Source organism: Notothenia rossii (assembly GCF_949606895.1).
Source record: "Notothenia rossii genome assembly, chromosome: 7".
NCBI lineage: Eukaryota > Metazoa > Chordata > Actinopteri > Perciformes > Nototheniidae > Notothenia > Notothenia rossii.
In genome coordinates, this window is record NC_136905.1 from 15097965 (window position 1) to 15114021 (window position 16057).

Consider the following 16057-nt stretch of genomic DNA (forward strand, 5'->3'; position numbering starts at 1 on the left):
CGGAGCGGTTTGAATCTGACCTTTACGAAAGAGTGGGTTTAGTCTAGCTCTTGAGTCGGGAAAATAAACAGACTTTTAGTGCTCTGCCCCTAATACAACTAGGTAAACTGCTCTGTTGTTATTATTAAATACATAAAAGAAAAAAGAACACTTAAATGTCTCTTAATGTCTGTCTTAAGCACAGAATACAAATAAATAAAACTAATAATTTTTAAAGTTTGCAGTGTTGCGAATATTTAAGGCAAATTACATTGACCTTTCACATCACACATATTGAAATCCCAAACAGTAGATTAACAGATATGTTTTAGTATTTTCCAACACACATTATGACACACATTTGTTTTAGTCTTGAACTAATTATAATGGTGAAGAATATATATCTCACAAAATAACTCACATTTTAGGGAACAACAACACATTCTCAATTACAAATAAATAAATAAATGTAGTGCTTAGATAATTCCAGTGAAACGACGGCTAAGCTGCATGGAGACTGGGTTGATTATAGAATCGATCACAGTCTATGCTCATAATGATTTGATAAAATGAGAGAAGTCATTTAGGCAAAGTCTTGGAATTGTCCTTTCCAAAATGTGTATATGTGTATGGTAAAGTCACTCCAACATAATACCTTTTGGTCATGAACCCTTCTCTAGTGGATTACCCGCTTTCTCTGATTGTGGCCCTCCTCTCTCCAAGCAGTATTCCTCCCAGAGCTCATTAAACAAATTCCCAGTCGCACCGAAAGAACATCCCTGATCCCTTTTGGATTCACACAACCTCAAATCCATATTTTTAAACACAGCACAGAACACCTGGCGAGAGAGTGCTGTGGTCTTCCTCTCTGAGCAGTGGTTGTAGTAGTGCCTGTACACCTCGGACATGTTGGAGAAGACTGGCTCCAGATACAGTTTGGAGACGGACGTCCCGCAACAGTACGAGGGAACCTTTGGTAAACTCTGGAGGAACTCATTCAGGACTATATGCTCAGATGCTTTACGGGATTTCCCTTGTGTTTGTTTCTTAGTGATTTGCTCCGAATTGTCATGCTGGGATATATGTTGTGACCAGTTAAGCACTGACCACTCTCCAATCCCCAAAGTGGAGAGGAACATCTTTTTGCAAACTTGTTTTCTGTTGCCGTCGGCTATCAAATGATACCGCATCGAGACAGACCTTCTCGACTGAGTCCACGGTGCTCGTGTTCTTTCAACCGGGTCGCAGTCGACTAATCCGGACACGTAGACCTTTCTCTGAGCCCACGTCATACACTGCCAGAATCTAGCGAACAGCTGGTTCCTCCCTTCTTCACTGAAGTCAGCACAGAAGCGGTTGGATGCCCTTTTGCAGGCACTGGACGAGCATCCCGATCCCATTGTCCTCTGACCTTTAGTTATGCTGGTGCCGTCTTTCTTTCGTTTGCTGATGTACGGTTTGCCCTCCATCCTGAGTTGCTTCTGTCGATTCTGCTTCCACGTCAGCGGCTTGGCAACTCTGGATTTATTTCCGTCTGACCCCTCTGGTTCTGGCTGCCTGTCTCTGTCAGTGGCAATCACTTGTTCTGCAAAAAACAGAGAAATGGTGTTAACATATAAGAGGTTATACTGTGATAAACTACAGTGCTGAACAAAAACTATGTATGGCACAAACTTAAATTGTTACATTAGTGCACTAAGTTGTGCAGTGTGTTTTAATTCTCAATGAATCTCTTGATTATTTTTCAGACTGATGATCGATAATTTGGATCATAGAAAATCTAAAAGGTGGACATTTCATGGTTGTTTTGTCCAATCAACAAAATTGGACAAATCGAGTTACAATGCTTTATATCAGAGTCTATGTCGTGAGTCTAACATTTGAGGAACTAGAATCAGCAAATGTTGAGCATTTGCTTGATATGATCGCTCAATGTTGTGCCAGTTGAGTATTCAGTAATTAAATACTTGTTTCAGACCTACAACTATCTTGGGTAAGTAGCTAAAAAAGGAGAAAAACACTCACCCTGGGAACCTTCTGCAGAGTTATTGACTGCAGAAGTAACTGGGTTGTCATGTGGGCAATGAGGGACAGTCTGGCTCTTTTGTAATTTGTCTTCATTTGATTCATTGTTTGTTTGTTCTCCTTTTTGTGTCCAGTTGAGCACAGACCACTCTCCTATCCCCACAGTGGACAGGAACATGTTTTTACACACTTGTTGCCTCTTTCCATCCAACATCAAGTGATAACGCAGAGAAACTGATCTTCGCGACTGCAATCCCACCGCCCGAGATCTCTCCACGGGGTCGCGGTCCACTTGTTCTACTACATACAGTTTTCTCTGAGCCCAGTTCATGTGCTCCCAGAAATCATCAAACATTTTCTTCCTGGCCTCCTCATTGATTTCATTACAAAGACGATTTGTTGCCTTTTTGCATGCATTCGAGGTGCACCGCGATCCGATTGATCTTGGCTGTTTTATTACTTCCTCGCCATCTTTTTTGCGTTTGCTCACATATGATTTACCCTCCATCCTCAGCTGTTTCTGCTTGTTTTGCCTCCACTTGGATGGATCTGCAAATTTGGCGTTGAGTATTTCCCTGCCGGCCTTTGACTTATCCATACAAGTGTTTCCATTTTTGGCAGCAGACGGGAGCGCTGAAAATAAAATACAAAAAATTATATTTATTGAAAGAAGAAATAAAAAACAAAACAACATTGGTTGGAAATATCATATGTGGTTTATCCCTCAAAATATAGTGCAACAACAAATGTTATTCATTATTTTTTTTATTTTTTTTTTTTGTGGATCTACAGACTAATATTGTAATGCAAATGTTTTGATGATCCCTTTCTCTCTGTTCACATCCCAAAAAACACTTTGTTTTCCACAGTTAACAGTATAAATAATACATATATAAACAGGTTATCAGTTAGGATGAGTTTAGGTGGGTTGTGAGTGTAAGTGGATGTAGAAAATGTGTATAGAAAAAAACAAATACAAGACAGGAATAGAATATACACAATTGTGCTTCCAACTACACATGGTTACAGTGTACAGTTTAATGTATCTTAAAAGATAAAATTATCCTTCTTATACATCTGCAGACTCGAGAAATCCACTGCAAACACAACTTCAACACACTGTTACTTACTGGTGTCAGCGCCTACACTCTGTAGAGGAAACTGGGGGATGATCTGTGGCTCTGCTATCATTACTGAGTGGGACCTTTTTCTGGATGAACCATCTTTATACGTGTCATATTTCCTGCTTGCATCAGTGACGTGCAGACTGTCTGGAGGAAACAGAACACACATAAAAATCTACATTAAACATGCAAATCACTGCTTTGCTTCATATTCTGAGCCCGTACAGACCTGCTGGGATGTGGTGCAGCCCAAAAGCCTCAGTGAATGTGGCTCTGGGAACAGGGGGATCACTGGTGGCTTTGGGATGTAAACCAATATCCTCCATTGCTGCAATAGCTAAAACACAAGAAACAGGTTGTTGGAAGTGTTAAAGATTGAGCAAAAAACGATGTCCTAATCCTACAATCCACACTCTGTAATAATTAGCATTAGCCTGTTTGTCCATTCAGACTCAAAAGCAATTGGAAAACACTGCTTGTGCATGTTTTACTGTTGACAACAAAGCCATGTGATGTGTCTAAATCCAGATGTTTGGGTAGCTTACGTAGAAGTAGGCGTTGCAGGCCTGATTCATCGGAAGGTAAGTCGAAACGCATGTAATACTGGTAATAGTACATGTTTAGCTAACTTTATGCGCAGCTAAGTCCTAGCAACTCTGCTTGCATGCCAGACAACAAACACCACTTTTAAAATTACACATATTTTTGGCTTTGCTTACATAGTGTTATACATTTGAAAACGTCTCGTAAACGCGTCGGTTCCATCCAGATCAGATTTCTCCCATTGCCGAGGTTTTACTCCTTCATGGTTCGGACAGTGAAACACGAAATCTGTCAGCTCAGTTAACTCACGTTTTATTTCGATAAATATATTTTACTGTGGGCTCTGTGGAGCTTCCCACTGGCAGCTGCCATGTCCGAGCATGCGCACTGGCTTTCAGTCACTCATTCAGCTAAATAAAAATCACAAAAAAATACAAGAAAAACAGCAACAGCAATTGTATAATAATTATAATAATATTATTAATCGCAGTAATAATAGTTTTTAATTTTATAATATTTTTCTTTTTGTGGGCAGTGTTGGAAGTAGTATTCAGTTGTAGTCCTGTATTTGGAATTTTACCTAAAAAAAAGAAATGAATATTGTTGATATTTTTAAAGGTTTTTTTGTGCAGAAATCTGCAAAAGTATCCCAATTAAATAAGAAATATGAAAAGTAAGGAGTATCTGGATTTTTTATATAAGAAAAAAATATAAGAATAATTTTTAAAAATATTTTAAACATTGTTTGGAACTACTAACAGCTCATATATGAGAACAACAATTGAAATAATCTATGTAAGTGAAATTGTTTTCCTCTAAGAAAGAAACTGTAAAGAAATGTAATTGGGTTTTCAAAATACACACCAAAGGAAACATATAAGTGATTTATGGAGGGTTTAAAACAGGCTCCCTAAAAAAGGGATATTATATGTATATATAGCTTTACTCATCCTATCTTTCTAACTTGAAAGCAGGGGGAAGGAAGGAAGCTATCAGGAAGTTCAAAGTTTCTGCTGGGGTTTCATTCCCCTTAGTTGTCTTAATGGGTTGCAAAACATGACAAGAATAACCAACCGGATAAAGCAGGCCACTGTCCTCAGACACACAGCTGCAGGGACAGCAAAAGTCTCACGTGTATAGCCTGTCAATTATTTGTTGGTAGTTTAAATAATTGCACATTTGTAAAATAAATAACTTTAAATTATGACTGATTTTAAACTGTCTTGTTGACTAAAATGTGTCCCAAAAATCTTGACAAATGTTCATAGGTAGGCATAAAAATAGATACAACTTTATAAAACCTTACTAAACAAAATAAAAGTCCGGGTAAACAAGTAAGACTAACAGCCAAATACATATGGTAAGGGTAGACATTTAGTGTATGTTAACATGAGCACACACAATGAAACTGTAATGAAAAAGTGTATTTCAATAAATAGATCTAAATTAAATAAATGGGATATATATTAACACAACTTTTATAGCATACTTTAGGCCTAATGTTAACTCTTTATTATTCCATTGAAATTATAATTTTTTTCAGCAAGGCAACATTAAACCAAAGAAAGTACATTCGAAATTCAACTCGAATTCCTAAAACCGTGAATGAAATTCATTTTAGAAGGCTATTGAATTTACACTGTTGAAATGTGGTGTATTAATATTTCCAGGTCTAAGGTTTGAAAGCTATAGCAGTTACATCTTCTCGCCACATGGTGTCGCTGCTGGGCTGTGATAGCACATATTCAGGGTTCAAACCGTAGTCAAACCAAGCATATCATATCACTGTTACACTGTACAACGTGCAACACACATTGTTGCCATTTACTATAGTTTTTGAAAGCATGGTTTGGGATAAATACCAAACTTCATATAACCAAAGTCAAAGAGCATGTTATAAGTCGTTAGTCTTCGTCCTTGACTGTGGCAGATATGGGACTTTCCGCTGTAAAACGAGATAGTTTACTTTCGGTTTCAGTTACAGACAGATAGACTCGGTCGACGTTTGAGCTAGCAGGCTGTTGGGATTAACTCAATTTTTGTTGAGTTTGTAAGAGAAATATCGGTGTCAGATTCCGTCCTCAGGCTAATTTCAAAACTTCACATCAGACTTGGTTGGTCGAAAGGAAATGTAAGTTGAATAAACAACCGTAATGCTACTAGCAGCTAAACTGGGCTATCAAGCTTTTCCATAAGCATACGTTACTGTTCGACTAAATAATACTGCATAGCAATATTGTATTTAAGAGTGTTTTGCTTATTCGTTGGTGTTACTGTGGGTGGGTTTGACTTGGGGTTACTGTGGAACCGTTTCAAAGAAATCCGCAGCGTGGAAGAAAATGAAAGTAACTTCATGCAGAACACTGCTGCAAACTGAAAGTAGATTCTCACCACGAAGTTCATGCAATATAACGCTTTTGTCTTAGTTTTTATAGTTATCAAGTGGTAAACTGCTAAAATGTCATCAATTACATAGCTTGATTAGTCATTATGAAAACAAACATGCTGTATCACTTTCAATCCAGCTACCTCATATATGAAACACATTATACCATTTTGAATACCATGCATTACAGCACCTCTTCACACTGCAGTCAAGTGCATAGTGTCTACAAATTGCCTTTTGGTGCTGTGTGTTTATGTTTTTTGTGTTTCCTGTCTGTGTGTGTGTCTGACTTGATACTGTACAGCTACTGACCCTCCCCCCTGTCACTTTTATTTGCAGAATCTGGGCATTATGCCAAAAATGAGCTACTTCTCCCCCCTACTGTTCGTGTGCCTAGATGTGTGTGTGATGCACGCCATCCGCTTGGCCCATATCTCATCCGCCATTGTCTTCCATCCGTTCATCACCCTGTGGGGAGGAGGGCTGGCCAGGGCTTGCCCCCTCGCCCTCTTCACCCTTACCTCCCCTGGAAGCCTGCTGTGGATGAGGAGCTTCGAGGGGATTCAGAGCTTAGCGGTCCTTTGCTTCCACTTCCCTGTGTTCATCACTCTTCTCTGGGCTCTAGATCAGTCTACCTTGGATGAAGTGTGGGGGTGGCACTCCTGGGAAAGGGTGGGTGGCTGTGTTTTATATATTGATGTGTTTTTTGCAGGAGGGATAACATCAATATAATAGCAGGCACTTTTCTTAACACCTTATGTTGCTGCGGGGGTGAAAATCCTAGTGCAGGGCCCATGATGCATTGTTGCTCCCTATCCACTGTGTGTGTGTGTGTTAACGTGCTGATAGAAAACTCGCCAGACTTCCAGATAAGCAGCTAAGGCTTTTGTACCCCAATTTAAACTAGTGAAAAACATGGATGTCTTAAAATGTATGATATGAATATGTGGTTAAACTCCTTTACTCAAGGCCACTTGGCAGATATGATGAGTGGGTAGATGCTATTGTTGCAATGTGACTAAGCATAACTGTGAGGTAACTGTACTGTACCTGAATATTAACATTTCATTTAAATGTATACATCTACTCAACAGCATTTCGGAGGGAAATACTGTACTGTTTGCTCTAATACATGTATCTGATAGCTATATTAACTGGGTACTTTGCATATTAGGATTTTAGATATAACTGTGATGATTTTATATAATAATATGCGTAGCTATTAGGGCTGCACGATATATCGTGTCGTGACGATAATCGCGATATGCGCCTTCGCGATATCCACATTACGTGGACGTGCGATAAAAAAAGAAAAAATGTAATTAAAAAATAGGACTTGTGATAGGTAGGCAAATTAACTCAAACACGTCATGTTACAATTATTTTGCTGCTTGCTACAAAAGGAAAACTTGCACGGCTCTCATGTCAGCGGTACTTGAGTGAGTGACATGCAGGCTCTGCATGCACAGCAAACCACCAATCACTATCAAATCTCCAAAGCAAACGGACCCGGTGATTAAAGGTAAAAATACTGAATAAAGTAGTTTCATGTGTTTCTACAGGGCAGTTTGACACTGCTAACCGAGCTAGCTCAGCTTGTTCCTCTGATAACTTAAGATCCAGACGTCCGTGACTAAAATCCTTCATCCGGTTAAATATAGTTAAAAAAATACCAATTGTATAGCATTAAAGTTCAAGAAAGGATGGTTTGCGAAAAAAAATGGTATTTTCTTCAATTCTTGTATGTTTTCATATCGCGATATATATCGCAGGGGGATTTTTCCAATATCGTGCAGCCCTAGTAGCTCTGGATTAATAAATGTTGTAAAAGTTAGGGTTAGTTGCTTATTTATTTTTCCTAAATAATCTCTACTGTTACCAGCCCTCTTTCTCTAACAACAATGTCAACAGATACAAGACTGAAACCAAAACCAAACAAGTCGGAAGAGAATACATCCTCCATTTTAGAAATGTTGTTTTTGCTTTACCCCAACTCCTGTCAGAATCATTTGAGGCATTCAAATATGTATTTACAATAATATTTTTCTGGTTTGTGTATTGAACCTGTGTTTTGCTTTGCAGGTGTTACAGGGTTATGTTGTGACGGCAGTGGCATGGCTTTACTGGAGTCGATATTTGTCATCACTTTTGCTCTCATGTGGTCAATACATCTCCTCTCTGATGAAGAAGGCGCCATCTGAGAAGCCTAAGGAAGACACCTGTGACCCTCTGAAGAGGCTGATGGGATACATGCGGCCTTATCTCTGGCGCTTTGTCTCTGTGCTGACTCTTGTAATCCTCTCTTCTTTGGGTAGGACACTTTCATTTAAATGATTCGCTTGTCGTTGATCATTTATATGAAGTGTTCTCATACAACTGCAACGTTCAGAATGATATCTTAGTTTTCTTGGGTTTTTTGAAGCTTCGTTCACTATTTAGTGACGAAGTCCACGACAAGCAATTAGTTTAGCATCAAGTATTTGTAGAGGTATTTTATAAGTACAGCTTTTGGGGCATTCCTGTTTTTCAGTTCAAATTGTGAAGCTTGGAATGGCTATACATAACATATTTCAGATTGACAGTTTTGTCTCTTAAATTATACTTATTTGATGTGAATTTCTGACCTCAGGTGAGATGGCCATCCCTAAATACACTGGTCGTGTGGCGGACTGGATCATAAATGAAGAAACACCGGATGCATTCGCAGAGGCCATCACAGTCATGACACTTATGACTTTTGCCAGGTAATGCAACCTTTTACCTAATTATGTTTACCGGTTCTAAGTTTGTATAGTACATGAAAATGATTTTAAAAAGTAGAGGTGTTAAGTACTTACTGTATATTTTGGTTACTTAACTTTGTAATGTGCCCTCTGTCCTATGTTTCAGTGCTGTGCTTGAGTTTGTATGTGACCTCATGTACAACATCACCATGAGCTGCATACACACCTCAGTGCAGGGGTCCGTCTTCCAGGCTGTGCTGAAACAGGAGATTGCTTTCTTTGAGGCAACTTCAACAGGTAAATCATGCGTGTCCTGTATATATGACTAACTCAACAGAAAATAATCTTTAAGGAAAAAGCTCTGTACACAATCAGTCATCATTAATAAATCCATTTATTTCACTTATGCTACACACTTTTTATCGAAGCCAAGCCCATTTCTTTATAGTAATGAATTTCCTAATAGATATACTTGACAACATGTGTGCTCACTGGGCACATGCACAACTCTTTTCTTAGGTGAACTAGTGTCCCGGGTTACCACGGATACCAATGACATGAGTGAGGCACTGAGTGAGAAACTAAGTCTTGTGATGTGGTACACGGCGCGTTTTGCCTTCCTCATGTTCTTCATGGTGAGCCAGTCATGGAAAATGTCTCTGCTTACCTGTATGGGACTGCCTATCATCTGGGTCATACCCAAGCTCACTGGACACTTCCATCAGGTAAAGACGACTTCTTCATATGTCTCGTATTTTTATTAGTAGAGCTGCAACAATTAGTCCGCTGTTTTGATGTATAAATATGTAACGTGTCATTTTGATTTATCCATGTTACAGAATATTGCTGTAAAGGTTCAGGAATCTCTGGCTAAGGCCAACCAGGTGGCCACGGAGACTTTCTCCAACATGAAGACGGTGAGGAGCTTTGCCAACGAAGATGGAGAGACAGAGAGGTACAGAGAGCGGCTGGAGGACACTTACTCCCTCAACAAAAAGGAAGCACTGGCCTATGCAGCCTCTACCTGGGCTAACAGTGTGAGTTGAATACTGATATGGGTTGTATGCAGTGATTTCTAAGCATAAATGTAACCGTGAGTATAAGTAATTGGTGGGGTTAAAATATGCGACCATGCTCGTATGCTAAAATTACTATCAAGACACTAAGAACCTTGGGAAAAAACTGAGAAATATACTTTCAACCTCCATTAGTTTAGACATTTCACCATGCAATGGCCAGTTATTTTGACCTTTGTCTTCGTTGAAGTATATTAAATACAATTAAATGCAGTAGCTTTATTTTATTCATTTATTTGTTTATTCCACACATGGCAGTTATTTTAAAACAAAACATGTACACTTATACTGTTTTTTTTTTTTTAAAGCACATGGTGGAAAGGGGCAGTGAGAAGAACATCTTATTTTACCTGCCCCTTCTTAAAAAATAAATAAAAATGAAATAACCATTACAAAAGTAAAATAAAAGCAATATTCTTTCAGTCACAGTTGCTTACAAATACTGAAACATAAAACCAGAACACAATCAAAAGTCAACTTCATATTGTCTAATTACGCTTTCTTTATACATTTTCTTAAACATATACATGTTCTTACCGCCCTTTAAATCATTCGGCAAATAATTCCACTTCTTTACGCCAACTACAGACACATCTGCATGGTTAAATGTGTAACCCGCTTTTAATTGTTTCCCAGATGACGACCTTGGCCCTGAAGGTGTGCATTCTGTACTATGGAGGGACTCTTGTCACCAGGGGGCAGGTCAGCAGTGGAAACTTGGTGTCATTCGTCCTCTATGAGCTTCAGTTTGCCTCTGCTGTAGAGGTAAGCTACAAGCCAACATAAAACTTGAATGAAAATTGAATTGACAGAATTCTTTTTCAAAATAAATGTATTTCAGTTCAATTAAAATGTGCCTCATTCTACCACCTCTCTTTCAGGCTATCATGCATTATTACCCGGCAGTGAGGAAGGCGATTGGTGCCTCTGAGAAAATCTTTGAATATTTAGATCGCAACCCTCAATTACCAGCAAACGGCACTCTGTCCCCCCAAGATCTTCAGGGACACATTCAGTTCAAAGATGTTACATTTTCCTATCCCGGGGGTACAGACAATAGCAGTCCTGTGCTCAAGGTTTGTTTAACTGTTGTGCATCTATTTCATCTTACATTTAATACAACTACATACTGAATACTAGGGATGCTCCGAACGATCGGCCGACGATCGATATCGGCCGACACTCACTCTCTGCCGATCGTTCGGTGCTCTCTAAAAATGCCGATCGCGAGAGCCGATCGCGAGAGCCGATCACATGACGTAAAATGCATGACACTTTTCTCTTTGCGTGGCAAAACAAGCTCGCCAAAATGGCTTCACCAGTCTGGCAGTATTTTCAAGGTCCCATGTCATGGCCATTTCCACTGATCATAATTCCATTGTTGACTACTAGAATAGATTTATATTGTGCAATTTTCCAAACTCACATTGGTTTCTCATACAGCATCTCTGTAAACTACGTGTATTCACTGAATTTCACTCTCTGCCTTTAACGGCTCGTTGTAGCTCCAGTAGCTCCAGCCCCCTCTCTCCCTGTGAGCACAGTGTGCTCTGATTGGTCGGGACGTTGTGAATAGCGCTGAGCTCCGTGGAGGTGTGGTTTCCTTGTTTAGCGACAGCGAAACACAGCCAAACTCACCCTGAGCACACGCAAAGTCACAGCCGAAGTAAAAACAATAAGTGTGGCTTGATATTGAGTAAGAAAAAGGTTGATAAACGCTGTGAGAATGGGTCTGCAGAGAGAATTTCGCCACAATCCCAACTGTCTGTTATCAGCCTGCAGCCAGGGAGGAGAGATCAGCAGAGCTGCCTGCACTGTGTGTGTGTGAGGAAGTCCGTGGATTGGTCAATTTGGACCAATCAGCGGGGGCTTAACGTAACGGATCTGCGGACGTAACGTAACGGCTCCACGGATTGGTCCATTTGGTTCCGGGTAACGCATGACCGTATCGCGTCATAGCTCTGGGCGCGGCTACTGGCCATTCCTACGTCACAATACCCAGGAAGTAAACAATGGACAATGACGTATCTCCAACGAGGCGTTTTGGGGAGGTATTTTCTGTGTTAGAGTTTTACTCGCTACAGGGTGTACTTTGAGGGTTTTGACTCTGCACACCGTTTACATGCATAAAAACCTTCATAAAACACAAGGGGACGGGTAATAACCGGAAAAGCATGAGAAGCGGTGAGCGGAGCAAAACACACACTAAGAGTTAGACCCAACACACTTAGCTATTTGATCTACCTCTGGAACAAGCTAAACTAGTTATACATATATTTATTCTTCACTGTCGGGTCACTCAATACTGGATCAGCGAGCTGCATGAGACAATACTGACAGGCTGTCAGGAGAGAGAGAGTGAGAGGGAGAGAAGAAAAGAGAGCGCTTCCGCTAATTTCTCCCGTGTTATTATCGAAAGTTAATGTAAACTTGAATAATGTACTTCATTTGAATGTAATAATTATGTTGGTTGTTGTTTGTGGAAGCGCCAGTGAATGAGCCCCATTAACTGAGTTGTAAACATCATTTTAAATGGAAGATCCCCGTAGGCCCCGCCCACTCGATCGGATCGGTGATCGGTATCGGCCGATACTGATTCTGGCGATCGGCCCCAAAATTGGCGATCGGAGCATCCCTACTGAATACAAGTATTTATCAATTCATCGTATTCCTCTCATCTACCAGGAAGTTTCTCTGGATATAAAGCCAGGCCAAGTCACTGCCATCGTTGGGCTCAACAGATCGGGGAAGTCCACCTGCGTCAAGCTGTTGGAGAGATTCTACCAGCCCCAAGCAGGGGAGATCCTACTGGATCGGAAACCTCTGATAAACTACAAAGACCAGTACCTACATGACAAGGTGGGTTGTCACAGGACATTTCTACAGGACCAATTTTTATTAGAATATTTTAAGCTGAAAGTGTCTAATTTGATTTTCATTGAGCGCGATAATCAGAAACGTACAGGACCCATGATGTGTTTTAACCAGGGATCAATGTTTCTTCGAATGCATTCCTATGTTGAATGCGTAAAGACATGAATTTGTATAATTGAGATATCTATTTTTCACCAAGAAGAACAGCATATTCAAACAGTAAAGACTGCATTCAGTTATCAAGTCTTTTGAGAACTTTCTTTAAGGCAGAAATATCAAGAAGCGTAATTACTGCATTCTTTTTTTGGGCATTAAGATGAAAAAAGACTTAACAAGATACAGCCTGGAAGCTGAAACCTGTAGGTTTATATTACATTGCATTTAGCTGACGCTTTTATCCAAAGCGACTTACAATAAGTGCGTTCCATGTTATATGTTTGTCACAGGAATATCACAAGAACACTTAGGAGCAAGTTCTGCTTATTTTTTGTCAGATGTTACACTCATTGTAAATCAACAGTCACACAGCAACTGAGGTTTCCTGTGCATTCTGTTTATTTATAGATTGCTGTGGTGAGCCAAGATTGTGTGCTGTTTGCTCGCTCTGTGCGGGAGAACATCAAGTACGGCTGCGAGGATGCATCTGATGAGGATATGTACAGAGCTGCCAAGTTGGCCAGTGCACACGACTTCATCATGGAGCTGTCAAAGGGATACGACACAGGTACGAGTCACGACACAAACTATTAGCATTCAATCCTTATGTGTAATTCTTCCAATCGGTTCTCTTTACTTCCTGGAATTAAAAGAATATCATTTTTTTACAATGTTTGCACAATGTTAGAAACATCTACAGATTCTTAGTAATAGAAAACGTTTGTTTAAGTAAGTGTTGGTACCAGAGTATCTGCAGGTATTGAAAACCATATAATTATGTTTCCTCCAAAAACAAGCTTAGATAGTAATAAAAGTTCTTCAATTTCATTAACATAACACTTTAATATTATTACTGACAGCTACAGTAGAGTAGCTAGATCACCGTATCAAGTTTAGCAAAACCTCATATTAACTTAAACCATTTCAAATTTAAATCAGGTAATGCATCCATTGATGTTCTGTTATTGTTATATACTACTGAAAAGAAATGGAAAACGTGGTTCAAAAGTAAAGGATAATAAATGTATATACAGAAATACAGTTAGAGTAAGTTGATCACCTTAGCATGAACACATGTTCTATTAGAAACAAGTATAAATCTGAAAATTAGAAAGTGCTCATTTAACCAACAGTACATCTTGTGGTTTTTCCTCACGCAATAAAAAATGCACTGCTCCCCAAAGATGTACATAAACACAATAACAGCATGCCTTTGTGTCGCACAGATGCCGGGGAGAAGGGAGGCCAGGTGTCAGGAGGACAGAAGCAACGCATCGCCATTGCCAGAGCTTTAATCAGACGTCCCAAAATCCTGATTCTGGACAACGCCACCAGTGACTTGGACACAGAGAATGAATATCAGGTAAGAAATTCTTGCTCCGAGTTTCATACATTTTGCTCATATTAACCAGATTTCTTCATGTAACACTAAGTCCTTATTGTACTCAACAGGTGAACCAAGCTTTGTTGAACCCAACCAACAACTGCACCGTGCTGTTGATATCCAACAGGATGAGTGTTGTAGAGAAGGCCAATCATATATTTGTCCTCGACAATGGTACGCTGAAGGAGGAAGGCACTCACGATGAGCTGTTGAGGAAAGGCGGCCTTTATGCTGAACTGTTGAGAAAGCAGAATATGGGCTTTCACCGTCAAGAAGAGGTGAAGAATGATGCTCAGTGATATGTGCGTGCAGGGGTTGCCCTCAAATCAGAAAAGCAGACGTGTTACCGGAAAGTTGCTAGTTCAAAATCAAGACATGAAGAGTCAAAACTCCAGCTTTAAATAACGACAGAGTTGTGAGACCAAAACGTATACATCAAAGAGTCTTTGAGTTTTTAGAAAAGCGCTATATAAGTGTCATTTATTATTATTATTATTATTATTATTATTATTATTATTATTATTATTATTATTATTATTATCCATACATACAAGTGTTGTGAGTATTAATCTATTAGGAATATTTCCCTTCTTCATGCCCCTTTAAAGCAGGTGGAGTTGCAATGTGCCCATGGGTGTGAATATGAATCATCCAATCCAATCCACTTTATTTCTATAGCACATTTTAAAAACAGAGGGTTTGCCAAAGTGCTTCACAACGAACATAACATTATAAATAAATATAATATTACAAGAAATCATCTTGAAGATAGTTTATGACAATCACACACTTGTTTGCTTCATACACACGTTTTATGTTGATATTCTGTAAAAAAAAAGCAGAAGTGAATAATAAGATTAGATTAGACTATAATCTTAAATCCCTAGAATCATTTTAGAGATTTTAGATTGTGTGTAATGATGTCATTGTATATATTGTGTATATTTGTGATTGTTTTATTGTTTTATCAAATTTATTTGATAGCTTTTCCCTGCATTTCTATCAGAAAATGAACGATTTCAGTTTGAGCTTTTTTGTTTCTAAAATTATAATACGTGGTTAAAAGGGCTGAAATTTAGTTTTTTAAGGAATTCTATTTCTGTAATAATACTCAAACTACTGATCATTTATTTAAATTTAAATTTATTTTTGAAGCTTTATGGCTTGACACAACTTAAATATTTGTACATTAAGGAAACTTTTCTTTTAAGGAAATTATTTGTGGAACTAGTCATGAGTCATGGCAAACATGCAACAAAGGTTTAATCAAATGCATAATAGAAGAATATCACTTCCGAAATATCGCTAGCACTTCAACTTTATTTATGTTTCTGTTTTTTTATATGTTCATCTGATCCTGTTGGTCTTAATGCAAATATGTGTATATATGGTAAATTGTTAAAAAAAAATAAAACATAATAATTCCACCATTCCCTTCAGACAAAATGATGTTCATTTGTTTAAGTAAAGTCATAATTGTGAACACTTTGAAGCCATAATGTAAAAACTAAAAAGATTCAACGCTGCTATTGTGTTCCATGCATTTTTGTTAGAAAAAGTGGTGGGGGCATTTCTCCAGATTTAACATCAGCATAGCAATGGACTAAAGATGTCCCTGCGCTGGGTGTTGAACCTCAAGCACCTGCATGAAAAACCAATGCATAGATCCCTGGACCACCAATGTGTTCTGAAAAGAATGAACGCCCAACTATAGGTCTTGTGATGTGATCTGTATTTAATTTGTACCTTTATGCACACAAAGAGCACACAGGTATGGAGGAAAGAAT

The 16057-nt window shown here is 38.9% G+C and overlaps 2 protein-coding genes across 3 annotated transcripts; one reads left to right on the forward strand and one right to left on the reverse strand.

Moving 5' to 3' along the window:
* Positions 1 to 247: 247 nt before the first annotated feature.
* Positions 248 to 4044, reverse strand: LOC307045566 (uncharacterized protein). 2 transcript variants are annotated; one of them, XM_079691300.1, is made up of 5 exons: positions 3848 to 4044; positions 3358 to 3465; positions 3135 to 3275; positions 2005 to 2637; positions 248 to 1564 (listed from the first exon to the last, which is right to left on the reverse strand). In XM_079691300.1, the coding sequence occupies exons 1-5, from the start codon at positions 3891 to 3893 to the stop codon at positions 642 to 644; spliced, it is 1851 nt and encodes a 616-aa protein (XP_079547426.1). In that variant the 5' UTR covers positions 3894 to 4044; the 3' UTR covers positions 248 to 641. The 2 variants fall into 2 exon arrangements, with proteins under 2 accessions (XP_079547426.1, XP_079547427.1); XM_079691301.1 differs by lacking the exon at positions 3848 to 4044 and having other exon boundaries at positions 249 to 1564; positions 3135 to 3271.
* A 1417-nt stretch (positions 4045 to 5461) lies between these two features.
* On the forward strand, positions 5462 to 15702 carry tap1 (transporter 1, ATP-binding cassette, sub-family B (MDR/TAP)). The gene is made up of 13 exons (XM_079692117.1): positions 5462 to 5802; positions 6397 to 6729; positions 8140 to 8368; positions 8687 to 8801; positions 8947 to 9077; positions 9300 to 9505; positions 9620 to 9817; positions 10493 to 10621; positions 10738 to 10932; positions 12542 to 12715; positions 13295 to 13454; positions 14113 to 14249; positions 14339 to 15702. Exons 2-13 carry the CDS (start codon positions 6409 to 6411, stop codon positions 14567 to 14569), a joined length of 2226 nt encoding a protein of 741 aa, XP_079548243.1. The 5' UTR covers positions 5462 to 5802; positions 6397 to 6408; the 3' UTR covers positions 14570 to 15702.
* Positions 15703 to 16057: the final 355 nt, after the last annotated feature.

What these genes read in the sequence shown, in the direction of transcription:
- LOC307045566 (XM_079691300.1), bottom strand. Translation starts at nt 3,893, where the DNA reads ATGGAACCGACGCGTTTACGAGACGTTTTCAAATGTATAACACTAT. An exon ending in TTTCAAATGTATAACACTAT is followed by an intron (nt 3,466 to 3,847) that starts GTAAGCAAAGCC and finishes CTTGTGTTTTAG; the next exon opens with CTATTGCAGCAATGGAGGAT. An exon ending in CTCTGCAGAAGGTTCCCAGG is followed by an intron (nt 1,565 to 2,004) that starts GTGAGTGTTTTT and finishes TGTTTTTTGCAG; the next exon opens with AACAAGTGATTGCCACTGAC.
- tap1 (XM_079692117.1), top strand. Translation starts at nt 6,409, where the DNA reads ATGCCAAAAATGAGCTACTTCTCCCCCCTACTGTTCGTGTGCCTAGAT. An exon ending in TGTAATCCTCTCTTCTTTGG is followed by an intron (nt 8,369 to 8,686) that starts GTAGGACACTTT and finishes TTCTGACCTCAG; the next exon opens with GTGAGATGGCCATCCCTAAA. An exon ending in AGTTTGCCTCTGCTGTAGAG is followed by an intron (nt 10,622 to 10,737) that starts GTAAGCTACAAG and finishes CCTCTCTTTCAG; the next exon opens with GCTATCATGCATTATTACCC.